Genomic DNA, 16317 nt, shown 5'->3' with positions numbered 1-16317 from the left:
GGGAACGCGCATCGCCCCGGCCGCCCGGGCGCCCCCGCCCGCGGGCAGCGGCGAACCCGGGGCCGGGCCGGGCCCGGCCTACGCCGGCCGGGCAGGCGACGCGCTAGGCTGCAGGCGCCGCGGAGCCGGGGCTCCCTCTCCGCGGCTGGGGGCGCGGACGAGCGCTGGGGGCGCGGGTGGCAGGTCCGCGATCGGGCGGCGCCTCCTGCTCCACCTCCTCCGGCTCCGGCTCCGGCTCCGGCTCCGGCGGCGGCGGCGGCGGCGGCGGCGGCGGCTGCTGCTGCTGCTTGAGCGAGATCAACAAGTCGGGGCTGAGCTTAGGCTCTGCGCTGGCTGCGATTCTGTCCCGCACTTCGGAGCGCCCGGAGTCGGGCACCGAGGCGGGACGGCGCCACCTGCGGGTCGGAAGCGTGCGCGCCGCTTAACTCCTGCCTGCCCGGCCCAGCCTCCAGGTGAGGCTGGGGGCGGGCTAGGGCTTTGCGCGAAGATGCACCTGGCGGCCCGGCCCTTCCCACCTGGGCTCCCTTTCCTGGCTGCCTCGCAATCCTGCCTTCTTTTGTCAGGTGAAGAACGTGGGGGTGAGCGCCTACTCTGTGTGAGGCACTAGGATAAGCGGCTGAGAAACAGCTGTGAATCAAACACAAACGTTCGGCCCTTGGAGAGCTGGCTGGAGACAGACAAAAAACAAGAAAGTAAAAAAAATATGTCAGACGGTGATAAGCGCTGGGGGGGATAAGAAAGTAGAGGAGAGGGATAGAGGCAGGGGTGGGGTGGGGGCAGATTGCAATTTTAAATAGCCCTTGCTTTCATGAGCTTCCATGCTAGATTCTAAAACCTAATTCTAGGATGGAATTCTGGATTCTAGTGGAGGAAGGTAGACAATGAAGTAGATCAACAGATAAATATGCAATGTGGCAGCTGGTGGCAACAGCAAGGATGAAAAATAAAGTAGGGTGAGGGCAAGAGAGAGTGAGGGGTCAGCTGGTTTATAGAGCCTGGCGATTCATTATTCATTCATTCATGTTACTTTGGGCAGCTGGTTATTGAGAGCTTACTGGGTGCCTGGCCCTGTGCCAGGCTGGGCAAAGGAACCATCCTTTCCTGGAGCTCCTGTCCAGTGGAGGAGACAGAATCCATCAAATAATCTCCAGAAATGAATATAGAACCAAAGGAATTACCTGAAGAAGTGAGCAAGGCTTACCTAAGGATGCCATAGTTAGACCTCATGTTTACTCATTTATTCTTCCAAATACATATTTACTGCATGACAAATAAATAGGAGGAGGGATACACAGTAAGCCCCCTGCTTTGGAAGAGAAAGCTGTGACTAAGCCACAGGGCCCCTTCCCCTCTCTGGCCCTTTTCTTCATTTATAAAATGAAGAGATTCATTTCCATAGTGTTGCACATATTATATATATAGTATAATATATAATATTATATATACTATATAGTATAATATATAGTATAATATAATATAATGAATAGTATAACATTATATATATATATATATATGTTTAAAGTAGGCTCCACAACCAGCATGGAGCCCAACACATGGCTTGAACTCATGACCCTGAGATCAAGACCTGAGATAAAATCAAGAGTTGGACCCTTAACAGACTGAGCCACCCAGGTGCCCCAATATCACTATATTTTAAAAATCTGTTTACTTTCATCACCTCCATCATCATGGTCCTTGTCCAAGATGTCATCCTCTTGTGGGTAGAAGCCAGGGATTCTGCTAAACATCCTCCAGTGCACAGGATGGGCACTCACGATAAATAATTCTCCAGGTCTGAATGTCAATAGTGCCAAGGTTGAAAAACCCTAGATTAATTTAATAGAAGGCAAAGGTATTTGCTGGTCTGGAAATGCTATTCTCTCAACCACTAATTGGTGCGCACCTACTATATGCCAACACTACTCTAGACACTGGAGATACAGTGAGAAGAAGAAAACAAGCAATCCCTATGCTCTTGGACTTATATTCTGGTGAGGAATACAGTTAATAAACAAGTTAAATAAATAAATCTGATCACTTGGATTGTGATAAATGCCATGAAGAAAAGTAAACAAGAGGAAGTGGTAAAGCATGTCTGAGAGGCACCAGCAACTTTAGATAGGGGTGTCAGGCAGGAAGTCTTCCAGGAGGAGATGATATATCTAAGCTCAGAACCTGAGGGCAGGGAGAAGACAACCATGTGAAATTCTGAGGAAGGGGTTACAGGCAGGGGAGCCAATAAAAGCAAAGGCCGTAAGGTGGAAATGACCTTGGGAAGGAAGGTTTAGAGAGGTAGACAGGACTAGGCCATACAGAGCCTTGTTGGAATTTTATCCTCAAGGTTAAGGAATGAGTTTGAGTTTTTTCTGATCCTGATGGGAAGCCATGATAGCATTTAAGCAGAGAAGTCCCATGTGCTGATATATTTTTAGAAGTGATTCTTCCAGCTGCTGTGTGCATTATGAAGTATTGGGGGACAAAGATGGCAGCAGGAAGACCCCTCATGAGGCATCTGCAATTGTCCGGGCCAGTGGTGAGGGGCTGGGACTGGAATGATGGTAGTGAAGATGGTTGGGCAATTTCACAGCCACAAGGCTCTGGAAGGAGATTGATTCTTCCCCAAGCCCAAGGCTAGTGCTAGATACCCCATGTCATTCAGATTCTTCCCTCTGGGTGGCCCAAGTCCTGCAAAGTTTGGTTCCAGATTTAGATAAAGAACATCTAGATACACCTGGATCTTGGAAGTACAGACAGTGGGAATAGCTCTGTCTCTGTTTCCCCAGGTTCTGCGCAGCACACAGTTCAGAATTTTTCCTTTCTGAATGAAAAGACTGTAACTATTTGAAAACATCTGACCTTCATTTCCTAGAATTTTCTGCCATCATAAGAGGAGAGACTGCCTAGAAATAAAGCCAATTCAGGGGAAAGTAGAGCCCAGAGGTTGAGATACTGAGTCCTGACAATGTCGTTAGAGTTTCTGGATCCAGTCATGCCTGAAGGCATTGCCCCTGGATTTTCCAGCTCTGTGAGCTAGTAAATACTCCCTTTTTACCTAAACCAGACTGAGTTGTGATATTTTCCTTTATGTCCCAAAGAGTCCAACTGATAACAATTCTTTCTCCACAAACCAAAAGTTTCCCATCTCCTTATAATGTACTTATAAGAAACAGGGGGAAAGAAAATGAACTTACAGGAAACAGGGCAAAAAGAATAATAAAATTCAGAATGTTTTACAGAAAAGGGACCCCCCCCACCCCGGAAAGAGTTCAAGTATAACCATGTCATTTTGCAGATGGGAAAAATTAAAAGCTCATCAAGGGGAACAGCATCCTAAAGGTCAACCAGAGAGTAGGCAGCTGAGTGCCCGCACCAGGTCACAAACTATATCTGCTCAGGCCCTCTCGGCAGACTTCCTGCTGAGAGGTGTTGAGATTTTTACCTGAGGCTGAGTGATATCAAGTCAGCCCAATTCACCCCTGTAGATACAAGTGAATCCCTTGTAAACTGTAGTAGCAAGAGATGTATCCACTCAAAGTCAGTTTTTTTTTCCTTCTTAAACCCCATAATATGGGGCACCTGGGTGGCTCAGTCATTAAGTGTCTCAGGTCATGATCCCAGGGTCCTGGGATCGAGCCCCTCATCAGGCTCCCTGCTCAGCCGGAAACCTGCTTCTCCTTCTCCCACTCCCCCTGCTTGTGTTCCCTCTCTTGCTATGTCTCTCTCTGTCAAATAAATAAAAAAATTAAAAAAAAAAACATAATAACAGCCATCACTCTCTATAATCCCACTGAGTGGCCTCAGGTTTCTTGGCACTTCTGGGCACTGAATAAGATTAATGAGTCCCCTCCCCCCTCTCCCCCACAGACCCCTGGGAAGGAATAATTGCTTTATGAGGGTAGTTATGGGGGCACCCAAAAGCTCAAGGGAAATCATTGACATCTCCGAGTGGATGTCACTCAGGACAACTGCTCTTTGCTGTGGCCTTGCCCAAAGTTCCAGCAGCCCCAGGGGATTTTCCATCAGCTTGGACTCCAGTCTTCTTGCCTGTTTTCTTTCATCACACCCAATAATAATAATCATAATCATGAGTAAAATGGGGCTAATGATAGAATCTACCCCCCAGAGTTACAGGAGAGACTAACGAGATAATGCATACGAAGTGCTTAGCACCCATGCCTAACTCTAGTAAGTACACGTTAATATAACAGCATCAGCAACAACCATAATAGTAGCAGCTAACATTGAGCAGTTACTATATACCAGGCACTGTACTAAATGCTTTGCATGTATCTGACCTCATTTAAGATTCTTTCTGGCTCTCTCGCCCTTGGGCTGAATATTCTAATATAAAGACCTATTAGCTGTTGGATGATCCTTGAGTGACCAGATGTCTGATTCTAGTGTCCATCCCATTCTATGCTAGCCTGATTGATTTTATCAAGCCCTGGGTTTCCTGGCCCAGGTTCCTGGTAAAGGGTGAGCCTTGTTTTCTTACCAACCCAAATATTTACCCATTCTTCTTCCATCTTTTGCCCACCACCTACCCATCAACCCAGCCATCTATTCAACCATCCATATACTATCCAACCATATAGCTACCAAGTTATCCAACTGTACACCCAACCAGTCATCTGTCCACTTATCTATCAATCCATGTACTCACACATCTTCCTTTCCATTCAGTCACATATTCTATCCACCACTCATCTTTCCACCCATTCATACACCCACCAACCATTTATCCATCCATCTACCTATTTATTTACCCATTCACTTACCCACTCACCCATATACCCAATTACTTACCCACCTACTCACTCAACCACTTATCCATCCACCTATCCATGCATCTACTTACCTACTCATTCATCCCCCCCCACACGGTCATCCAGCTCAAATATTCATGCATCTGTCCACCACTTACCTACCCCCTCATCTGTCCATCCATCCATCCATCCTCCATCCACCCACCCACCCACTCACTTGGCCATCCCCACTCATCTACTACCTACCATTTTATAGTGTTTATTACATGTGACGCTCTGTGGTAAGCCCCGGCTCCCTCCCTGGGAGGAAATATGGGTGCCCCCAGAAGGTCCCACAGAAGGAGATAGGTAAACGGGCACATAGTCCCTCAAACCCCTTTGTAGCCTGGACTTTGCCAAAGTCATTGACTCCCAGGGTCTGCAGCCAAAAAATGATGAAATACAGGGCATGGATGGATTGAGGCATGGGCTTCCAGCAAAGCAATTAAAGGTAAAGTAATATCTCTTCCCTGCAGATGGCCTGGGAACTCCAAGATGTGATGGAAAAGGAGCAAGTCAGCAAAAGGAGGAAATCAAAGCTACAGAGATCAAGAGCAAATGAACTGATTCTTGTAAGATAACATTTCATTGACATCCAGCTCCCCTGCCCTTTGGGAACTGATATCTTTTCTACCTTCTCTCCACTGCCCTTGTCCACCTCTTCCCAGTCTCATCTGCCTCCTCTCTGATCTTCATCCCCTAGTTTTATCCTTCCTCTAACCCAACCTCCCCACAGCTACCAGGGTAGGCCTTTAAAAAGCAGAAGTCTGGCCATGTCACTCTCCTGCTGATAAACCTTCATAACTCCTCACCATCCAGGATAAAAGACAAACTCTCCCAAGATGAGGAAAAGACCACTTGTTCATTTAGTGCGTACTTCCTGAGCACCTACTATGTATCGAGCTTATGTTGCATGCTGGGAATGCAGGAATGGTGAAGTTAACCTGCCCTCCAGTAGCTCACATTTAAATGGGAGGCATAAACAGAGACATTTAAAAATAATCTAATATTGATAATTGCTGAGCAGGAAATAAGAAAAGTATGAATGTCAGAACAATGGGAAGGAGGGAGCGGTGATGCTGCAGGTGAATGGTAAATCAGAGTAATCAGCAAGCCATAAAAGAGCAGGGGGAAGGGCATTCCAAGCTAAAGGTAGAAGGGAGAGCAGGTTCAAAGGCCCTGGGGCAGGAGGGTTGAAGGAGATGGAAGATGGTGGATGTGGCCAGAGCAGAGTGAGTGAGGAGGGCAAGAGTGGTCCAAGAAGGAGTAGGAGAGAAAAACAGAGAAGGAGAAAAATCATGTAGGTGAGGGCTGTGGGGAGATGTTTGGATTTTATGTCAAGAGCCTTGGAGAGTCTTAAGCAGGGAGTAGCTGATTTGATTTTTACCTTCAGGATATAAAAGACTGTTTTAAAGATTTCTGAGATCTTGGTTTCTGCAGTGGCCTCAGAGTCTCCAAATTGAGGACAATACCTGACAAGACGCCTCCCTCAAGGGAGAGTGCTGGCCCCTCTGACACAGGGCGATCCTCGGTGGGTTTTGCAGCCCTTGCCCGTCATCCCCCTCCACGGAGATGGGGAGACAACTGATGACATTTTGGGTTTGGGGAGACGGTTGCCAGAATTCTGAGTATTTCCTTCTTTCTCACAAAGAGAGGGTGCTTCTCTTCCCCCACACACTTAGACACAGAAAGTTGTGTCTGACTCTTGCCTTCTCTGCTTTTCCAGCTTCCTCACTTACCGCTACATCCCCACATTTCAGGCAAACACTTTCCAACCTCTGGCCCAGTGATAGCCACTTCCCAAACATGGCCCTCCAAGGACCTGCCTCTGGGTTGGCACGCCTTGCCCCGTTCCAATCCACCTCGACTCTGGGCTTGGCCTTGTGACTCATCTTTGCCAGCAGAATATGGCAGAAGTGATGCCATGTCCAGACCAAAGCCTTAAAGAAGGTCTGACAGCATCCACTTTTGTGCTCTCGAGAGCTCTGAGCCACAGAGTGAGAAGCCCTGAAATTACACAGGAGAGAGGGGCTCAGCCATTCTAATGTCTCAGCTGAGCACAGCTTGTCCGTTGTTCCTGCCAACGCACTATCTTAGATGTTGCTGCCCAACCTGACATCTGCCTGCAGCTATGTGGGAGACCCCAAGTGAGACCTGCAGAAGAACCATCCAACTAAGCCCCAGGCAACCCACAAAACCATGATAAATAATAAAACAATTTCATTCTATTTAAATTTGTTTTGGGGGATAATCTCTACACCCAATGTGGGGCCCGAACTCAAACCCTGAGATCAAGTTGGGCTTTTCCAACTGAGCCAGCCAGGCGCCCCAAAACAATTTCATTTTATTTTTTTATTGATTTGAGAGAGAGAGACAGAGCAAAACAGAGACAGAGAGAGCAAACATGAGCAGGGAGGAGGGGCAAAGGAAGAGGGAGAAGCAGGCTTCCCGCTGAGCAGGAACCCTGACATGGGGCTCCATCCCAGGACCCTGAGATCATGATCTGAGCTGAAGGCATTTGACTGACTGAGCCAGCCAGGTGCCCCAAACAATTTCATTTTAAATCACTACATTTAGGAGTTATTTGTTACACAGCCACAGATAACTGATACCGGGCCTTTGTTCATTCTGTTTCTATTGCCTTAGAATGCTTCCCCAGCTCCAACCATCAGTTTTCCCACACAATGGACCCTTATTCACCTTCCAAAATCCAGATCCAGTGTCACTTTCCCTGCCTCCTCACCATCTGGAGTAGTTTCTCTTTCCTCTGGGAAACTTCATTATGAGGCTGAGGCTATGCATTCTTGGTCTCCTCCACTGGTTGTGAATGGCAATATTAACTCACTTAATGCTCACAAAGCCTGATGTCATCATTCTCCATTATCCTTATTTTACAGGTGAAGAAGCTGGGACACAGAGAGAGGCCCCAAATCACCATGGTATTAGGTGGCTCCACAGAGATTCAAACCTAGGCAGAGCCTGTGGTCTTAACCACTCTAGTATGTGGTCTCTGAGTAGAGCCTGAACAGTAATGACATCGAGTATTCCAATTAACACAAAATCCAGAGGTAGGTGATGCTAGGGTCTATCACAGCAGCAACCAGAGGCCTCAGGATTCTTGGATTTCTCGGAGATCCTCTTATCTTCATGATCACAAAATGGCTGCCAGAGCCATGTTCTCTCATGACAGCTCTAAGAGAGGGAGGAAGGAGGAACTTCCTCCACACTTCTGAAGCTCCCCACAGACTTCCCTGATCGTCTCATTGGCCCTTACTGGATCACATGACAACTACTAGCCCAGTCACTAGAGGGGCCTGATACCTATATTTGGTTCAACCCGTTTGTTTTTCGTTTTTTTTTAAATGCATAATTTTTAAAAGAAATTTTAGTTAGTGAACATACAGTACAATATTGGTTTCTGGAGTAGAATTCAGTGATTCATCACTTACCTACAACAAACCTCAAGTCTTGATTTGGAGGTTGGGCCCATTTTCTCTGAGCACATGGCTGCCTAATATGTGAAAGAAACCAGGGTTCTTGGGGCACCTGGGTGGCTCAGTTGGTTGGGCGACTGCCTTCGGCTCAGGTCATGATCCTGGAGTCCCAGGATCAAGTCCCGCGTCGGGCTCCCTGCTCGGCAGGGAGTCTGCTTCTCCCTCTGACCTCCCCTCTCTCATGCTCTCTCTCTCTCTCTCAAATAAATAAATAAAATCTTGAAAAAAAAAAAAAAGAAACCAGGGTTCTTTTAGCAGGGACACTGGGAGTTTGGCCCTTGGCCAAGGAATCAGTATTTCTCCCACAGTGGTCAGCCCTCAGAGCCCCTGAAATAAAGTCACACAGAGACTCCGTTCATCATAAGGATCCAGATGCCCCCAGGCCACTTTCTCGGGTTTGCCTAATGTGGGTACACTTGCCTTGTCTCTCCCCGGACACTCAGGCCACTCTGAGGTCCTAGAGGAGGTCCCAGGGCAAGAGGACAGCATGCCACCAACTCTCCCCACTTTGCACCCTCTTTCCCACACACACAGATGCTGGAGCGACCAGAGGGGCTGGTGGTGGTGGAGCTGTTGGGTGAAAGGGAAAGAAGTGTCTGCTGTGTTGAATGTAAACATCTTATATGTAAAATGTTGCTGTCTTACTTGAGAGATCCATCACAGCCAAGTTCAATCCCACCAGACCTGCCTCCATGCCTCCATGCCCCCTTGTAGATGAGGAACATGATGCGAGGGACATTTGCCTTGGGAAATTATTTTTTGCTCTAAGATTGGAGAGAAAAAAACAATTTTCTTTTTTATCTTCCCCAAATCTAATTCATTTCACCTCTTCTTTTTTATATTAAAACAAATGAAGGGACGCCTGGGTGGCTCAGTTGGTTGAGTGTCTGCCTTCGGCTCAGGTCATGATCCCGGGGTTCTGGGATGGAGCCCCAAGCATGCCGCAGGTCACACCAGCCCCCACGCTCCCTGCTCAGTGGGGAGTCTGCTTTTCCCTCAGCCCCTCCCTCTGCTCGTGCACTCTCTCTCAAATAAATAAAATCTTTTAAAAAAAACAAACAAAAACCAAATGCATATGTTGTGGTGAAGGATAGAGAACATCCAGTGAATTTTTAAGAGATTTTTTTCTGCTTGTCTTACTTTGTGAGCCTCCTCCCCAAGGTCCTCTGTGGGCATCCTGGCCCTCTTTTGCCGACAGGATTGTTGACAGAAAGATCCTCAACATGGTCTCAGGAGGCAGAGAGGCCTGCACTCAACTCTTGTGGTTACTAATTAGCCACGTGATCTTGGGCAAGCCACTTACCTCTCTGACCATCAGTTTCTCCATCTGTAAAAATGGACAATAATATACAGAGGGATGCTGGCGGTACGACTGGATTCTAAAGGCCCTGTCCCAAAGTCGGCACACAGTAGGTCGTCTGTGCCTCTCTTCCCAGAAACCACCCTTGCCATTCCGGACATGGCCGACTCTCAACCTAAATCACACTCAGAGGCAGTTCCATAAACAAGGATGGTTTAATACATTTCAGCACATTTCCGCTCAACAAGATTATATGAAAATAGAATTCTTTATTAAAACAGCAAGGCATAATAATCATTGCTACTCCCCAAACACTGTGTTTACTAACACACACATACACACACACCAAGATCAAGGACTTTAGCAAGACACTTCAACTCCTAGAGCCTGTTTCTCCATCCGGAGGATGGGCAGGTGGGCCGTCCCCAGCTCACCGTGGGCGGGGCCAGCCAGGCAGGAGCTCTGACTTGCGCTGAGCAGCTTACTCCTCCTCCTGCCCCAGACGGTCAAGGAGAAAGTCTCGAAAGTCTCGAGGTGGTGCTGCCCTGGCTCTAACCGCCCCTGCATTGCTTGCTTGTCTCATTTTGTAACAGAGCCGAGACAGAGCTCAGGCTCTGAGCCTTGGCGACAGGGACCCGGAGGCCCTCCCCCAGCAAATGTATTTTTCACAGCCACTTTCTATTTTTGGCAGCGAGTGATACATGTTGTCCCTTAATGGCAGCAGTGGAATAAAGTTCCCCTTTAAAAGTTTAAAGTTTAAAGAATGAGTCTGTTTTAAAAGAAAATACCTGGTAAACAACAATACGAAATAGAGCACAAACAAAATAACAATAATGCTGACGGAGAGGAAACACTTCATTGGGTTGACCTAAGAGCATTTCTGACATGTGTCCTGCAATTTTGTGGTTCTAAAGCAAAGTATGAAGAAATACAACGATATCCGGGTACCTTCTTAACTAACCTGCAGCAAGGAGCTAACACACTCATCTTTCCCTCTTTACTCTATACCTTATATTGATTTTTTTTTTTTTTAAAGAAGAAAAGGGTGGTTGGGGGAAAGGAAAAAAGAAAGATTAAAACAAGGGAGGGTTTAAGGCATTGTCCCCCCAAGCTCTTCTTCAAGATCTCTGGTACCAGCTGGGGCTGCCTGGTGGGAGAACCATCTCTTCCTAATGTCTGTGGTTCCAAGGAGGTGCCACCTTTTAGAGGAATTGGCCTTTTAGGGAACATGGGTGAGAACCTAGTCCCAGTGACAGGGCAGCCCTGATTTGGAGGGGGGCAAAGTCATAAGGGCTTTTCCCCCCACACACCGGGGTACAGCCCTGCTCGACGAGATCTTCCTGCATCTATTTCTGCCAGCCTTCTTCCTTCCCTTCCAAGCCAGGAGGAGGCAGCTACGGTTGCCATGGAAACAGGCTCCATCCTCCCACAGAAGGCTGCCAACCCTGATTTCCCGCAGAGTTAAGAAGGAGGCGGCAGCGGGGGTCACCCAGGCGTGAAGATGGGTTTCCCTGGGGATACCCTGCCTCCTGCCAATCACAGTGTCTGTCTGGGAATCCTGGGGGCGCCTGGAGGCTGGGGGCCAGGGAAGCCCCCAAGCCCTGGTGCTGCTCTGAGCAGAGACTGGCCCCTGGAATGTTCAGAGATCTCAGGTCCTCTCCTCCCCCCAGCTAAAGCTACAGGGACCGAGCTATGCGTGCATATGCATGTCTGCGTCTCGTGAGACGCAGCCAGCCATGGGTGCCTCTGGCTTTGTCAGCTCTCCAACGTGAAACAGAACTGGCCCTCCAACCCCCGCCCCTCCCTTGAGCCCAAGGAACGCAGAGCTGCCCATCTACCGTGTGCTACTGGGACAATAATTCTGCCAAATCCTACCAAGTCACGTCACCTCTCTGAGCCCATTTCCTCATCTCTAAAGAAGGCATAACCGTCCTCTCTTCACAGATGCTGTGAGAAGCAGAAATACTGGATCCACTGTGCCCGTCACAGGCATTTAGAGGGTCCTCAATAAACAGGGACTAATGTTAGTAATAGTACTTAACAGAATAAAGGTTTCCGCAGTTTTTCTCTTTGACCTGTTTTTTTCTAAAGCTGACACAAAGGCAAGTTTTCATCCTTGATCTTTGTTCGAAGGATGGTGCATCCAGGATAGGGTGCACCACTGGTCCGAGGACCAATTAGTAGGTTCCTACCACCTCCTACAAGATCACTTCTAAGAGTTAGAACAGGGCTTTCAAACTGGAATGCCTTCAAGGGCCAGGAGGGACTGTGAATGGAGAAGCAGAAAGAAAAATTTCCACCAAGTGGAAACCCTAGTGAGCCAGAATGCACATCCCTGGGTAAGGAAGTGGGCAGCTGCTCAGCTCTGGCCAACAGTTGCCCTTGGGAATATGGGCCCAGTGTGGCCAGAGCTTCCAAATTTTCAAGAGAAGCTGGACATTTTAAATGAACTCTCCCACAGATGACACGGTAACAACTAATGCATTTTTTCATAAGCATAGGCCAAAAAAACAGGTCAGCCAATGGATCATATACCACAGCTGGAGCTTCCAAGCTAGAATGTAGAAAACCAACACCTCTTTTTTTGGCTTGACCATTCCAAGGAGCCCTGGCTGGTTCCTTCCATTGGGACCATCCTGTTGGACTGTCTTTCTTATTCCCTACTTGAGTCTCGACACTGGGAAAGCTCTCCCATCTGGAGCCCATATGTCTACAACAAAGAACTCTACTCCTTAGAGCCCAGTCTTTGGAGGGGGCTCATGATCTGCACCTTGAACGCATCAGCCTTTGGGAAAACCTTCCTGAATTTTCTCAAACATCAGTGTGAATGGAGAGATGAGGGAAGTGTCTAGTGAATAGGGCACCTAGGGAGGAGAGATTCTAAGGGACTCCTTTGGTGTTGGCTAGTTTAATAATTTGGGGACACAGCTGATTTTAAGAGATACACTGCGTGGCCCTGATTGGCTCTTTTATGGCCAGCATCTGGTTTGACTGGCTAAGGCCTGGACCACAGCACTGGCAAGGACTTGGCCCCTTGGGGAGGTGGGGCACAGCAGAGCTTTAAGGACTCCTGCTTCTGCCCTGCCTGCCCCAGCTTTTGTGGATATCATGGGGGTGGAGGGAGTGGGGAGAGCAAGGTGAGCTAGGAGCAGAGACTCATTTTGGAACTCAACCATAGCCGCAGACAATTCACAGAGCTTTGTGTCCTTTTCCATCCCCCTCCTGTCAGCTTGCCTTCGGTCCCCTCCCCAGACACAGCCTTCTAGGGAAAAAAAATCAGCAAAGTGGTCATGCTGGCCCCGTTGGGCGGTCAAAGCTCCTGCACCCAGGGCAAACAGACACAGGAAGTTGGGTGATGGGGGGCAGGGTGGGTGGAGGCACGTGTGCGGAGCCCCATCTGCTCCCGGAGCTCACGGCCGGACGCGGTAACGGACGGGCACGTCGTGTTCCGGCTGCATCAGCCCGAAGCCGTACCTGCTGAGGTCAAACTCAGGGATCTCCACGTCTGCGTTGATCAGCTCCAGGTCAAAGTGCCCCAGCACAAGGAACACGAATCTGCAGAGAGATGGTGTTGAACGTGTGCAGCATTGGAAGACTAGGGGGGCTTCTCTGGAATAAGGCAGGAAGGCAGTGGCTTCCTCCCCAGTCACCCCAGCCCTCGCTTCGGGGAAGGTGGGAGAAGGAGAGGGCAAGAGCACAGCCGAAGTCCACAAGCTCCTCCCCGTCCGCCAGCCCCTGTGGCTCGGAGGCCCGCCCACCAGTTCTGCTGTGGGGCTGGACAGAAGTGACAAGGGCCGACTCCACACCGAAGGCTGCCTGGTCAGCATGAGGCCCTCGGCGTGCTTTCTGCCCGATGGCTGTGTGTGCCTCGTGCCAGGGTGCCGGAGTGGGGAGATGGGTCGCTGAGTCTGTGTGTGGAAGGCAGGGGTCCTCCCACACCCACAACCCACTTTGTGAGTTGTCACAGGCCAGAGATTTGGGGGTCGTTTGTTACAGCAGCATCAGTGACCCTTTCCGACTCCCCCAGACCAGAGCCCTCCCCACCCCCTGCACCCCACCCAACTCCTGGGACCCTTACTGTCTGCTCCGGCCGGGGCCACTGCGAAGCCAGTGGCTGTCTCTGAGACTGGGAAAAGGCGCCCCTGCCTCAAGGCGGGAAGGCGAGGACGGAGCAAAGTCCACGCTCTTGACAGCGGAGCTGGGCAAACACAGCTCTGCCTCTTGACCCTCATCAGGTTTCTTTCCCCACTCTGGGCCTCAGTTTCCCGACCTGGTCAAAGAGGTGGGATGGGTCCATCCCAGCTCTGAAGCTCTAGGATGCTAGAGAGTGAGTTTATACAGGACAGGGCGGGGAGTTCTGTACCCACACCTGGATGTGGATCCTGGCACCTCCCCTTACCCAGGTGCGTGATCATGGTGGCAAATGATCTGACCTCTAGGGTCAGTAATGGACTGACCCCTACCGGGCAGGGTTGCATGACAGTGAGCGGAGATCAAATAACGAGAAATTGATGAATGTGTTGAAACGCCAGGTGCCAGGCGCTGTGCTAAGCATTTAGTATCCGAGATCTCTTTTTATCTGTCCAAAAACTTTATGAGGTAATACCCGCAGTGAGTTCTGCTGCAACACTTTTGAACACGTGAGTCTGTTCCAATGTGACTGATGTATTGGGGCACCAAGGAAGCCTCGGGCAGATTTCCCATTTGCTCACGTGTTTTGTGTGCGAGAAGCACAAGGAGAATGCTAAGCCGCACCCAGGTGGACCCACTAAGTGGGAAGCCACAAACCCACGCACGTGCGCACCTAAACTCTAGCCACCAGCGAGCTCGGCTCACGGGGTGGCTCGTGCGCCGCCAGGGGACCCTCCTTCCACACTTCACAGCACAGCTGCAACCCACCACCGCCCACTTCCACAAACAAACTTCAGGTGGTTTTCAAAGTGAAGAGCCATATTTACGGCAGCACCTAAGTACTTCTCAGCCACGAAACACGTGTAAGCCTGTACGACCATCTCTGCCCCTGGGTTCTTATCTTGCATGTGTCACTTCGGAGGTTTTTTGTCTGTCGGGCCCCAGCCCCATTTCCCCCACAATCCCTGTGGATTTTATCATGTGGTTTCACATGGCCGTGATTTTTAGGAATGTCACCTGAAGCATTCAGGCAGAACTGGCTATATTAGGAGCTCCATTTCACTGCTGAGAAAGCGGAGACCAATAGATTAATGTAATGTGCCCATTCACTTAGCACAACGCCTGCATATTAGTAATCACTAATTATTAGTAATTACAGTAATAACTAGCACTTATTAGATATTTACAATGAGCCAGGCAGTGGCTTAAGTACTTTGCAAGCCTCAATTCCTTTGTTCTGACACCCCTGGGATACAGTATGATCAGTAACCCCAACTGGACAGTTGAGGACCCAGGCACAGCAGGTGACCCAGCTTACAATTACACGGGGGCAGGACAGAAGGACAGGGCGGATGTCATAACCCTGGCCGGATCTGTTTGTGGTCCGGGGCCAAGGCTCTCGGGATCCAGGGAAGAGAATTTATAAAGCACTCGAGTGCACAGCCATTAAAATAACCAAGAGGGAACAATGACGTTTGGCCAGTTCCTGCCGAGGGGTTCTGAACGTGCCCGGCAGCTGCAGACAGACAGCAACGGCCAGCGGCACCGAATGTCCCGTGTTTAGTATCTGGACACCAGGTTTGGAGGGAAGAGCTCACTGCCAGGTCTGATTATTTCAGAAGAGACCAGAAATCTGGCTTTTTTTAATGTGAGATCTTCGGATTCTTAAAAGTTAGCACACATTTTTAAACACACAAATAAACAGACCTGTGGGCAGGAGATGGCTCAGAGGCCGTTTGGAGCCTCTGCCCATTTTCCTGGCTGAGAACCCCTGGTCTCCAGAGAGGAGGCGTGTGCCAATGGGCTGGAGCAGGTGCCTCCCCCACCAGCACCCCCCCGCCCCCACACTCACTGTTTGATGCTATTAACGGCGTAAGCCTTCCCCATGCACTGGTTGTGTCCAGCTCCCCACGGCAGGCTGCAACTTTTCAGTCGTTTCCCGTCCTTGTAAAAGTCTTTCTTCTCTGACCCATCAGAGTTCAGGAATCGGTTATATTTAAATACCTGAAACGGGAAGGGGTTCCATTTTCTGACTCCACGCCCAGAGCACGCATGTCCGAAGAAAACTGTGTCAGGATGTTCCTTGAAGTCTTGTTTATAAGAGCGAAAAACTGAAAACATTGTAAAGGCCAATCGATAGGGGATTGGTTAAAAAATTATGACAGCCATTTAGAAGGTTGAGCTTGCTCTTCGTGCGCTCACACAGAATTTTTTAGACTGGCTGTTGAGTGAAAAATGCAAGTTTCGGAATAGCATGTGTTGTGTGATCCTGTCCACACACCTATATTTTCATGTGTGTGAGTCTGTCGTGTATCTGTAAAGGCATAAAACTAACTTAAAGGATACCCTCCAAACCATTGTTAGGGAAGTCTGTGGAACTGGAGAGTAATAGGAATAAAGGAAGATTTTTACTTTTAAACATACGTGTCTGTATATTTCTACTATATAAGTATATATTAGTTAGGCAGTTTAAAATTTAAAAATTAAAATGATTTTTAGAGGTGGCCGGCTGGCTCTGTCAGTTCAGCATGCAACTCTTGATCTCGGGGTCATGAGTTCAAGCCCCATGTAGGGTATAGAGATTACT

At 49.0% G+C, this 16317-nt stretch overlaps 1 protein-coding gene across 1 annotated transcript in view; it reads right to left on the bottom strand.

The window, feature by feature from the left end:
* Positions 1-9795: 9795 nt before the first annotated feature.
* The window catches only part of PTGIS (prostaglandin I2 synthase), a 40986-nt gene continuing 34464 nt past the window's right edge, over positions 9796-16317 (bottom strand). The window contains exons 9-10 of the mRNA XM_081831940.1: positions 15583-15734; positions 9796-13154 (exon numbers count right to left, since the gene is read on the bottom strand). Coding sequence (XP_081688066.1) covers positions 13010-13154; positions 15583-15734 — 297 coding nt within the window. The 3' untranslated portion in view covers positions 9796-13009. The remainder of the gene's footprint in view (positions 13155-15582; positions 15735-16317) is intronic.

This window comes from Leptonychotes weddellii, chromosome 10, assembly GCF_054177405.1.
Source record: "Leptonychotes weddellii isolate Sample4059 chromosome 10, ASM5417740v2, whole genome shotgun sequence".
NCBI lineage: Eukaryota > Metazoa > Chordata > Mammalia > Carnivora > Phocidae > Leptonychotes > Leptonychotes weddellii.
Note: the sequence above shows the minus strand (reverse complement) of the source record. Positions and strands in the feature narration are given on the sequence as shown.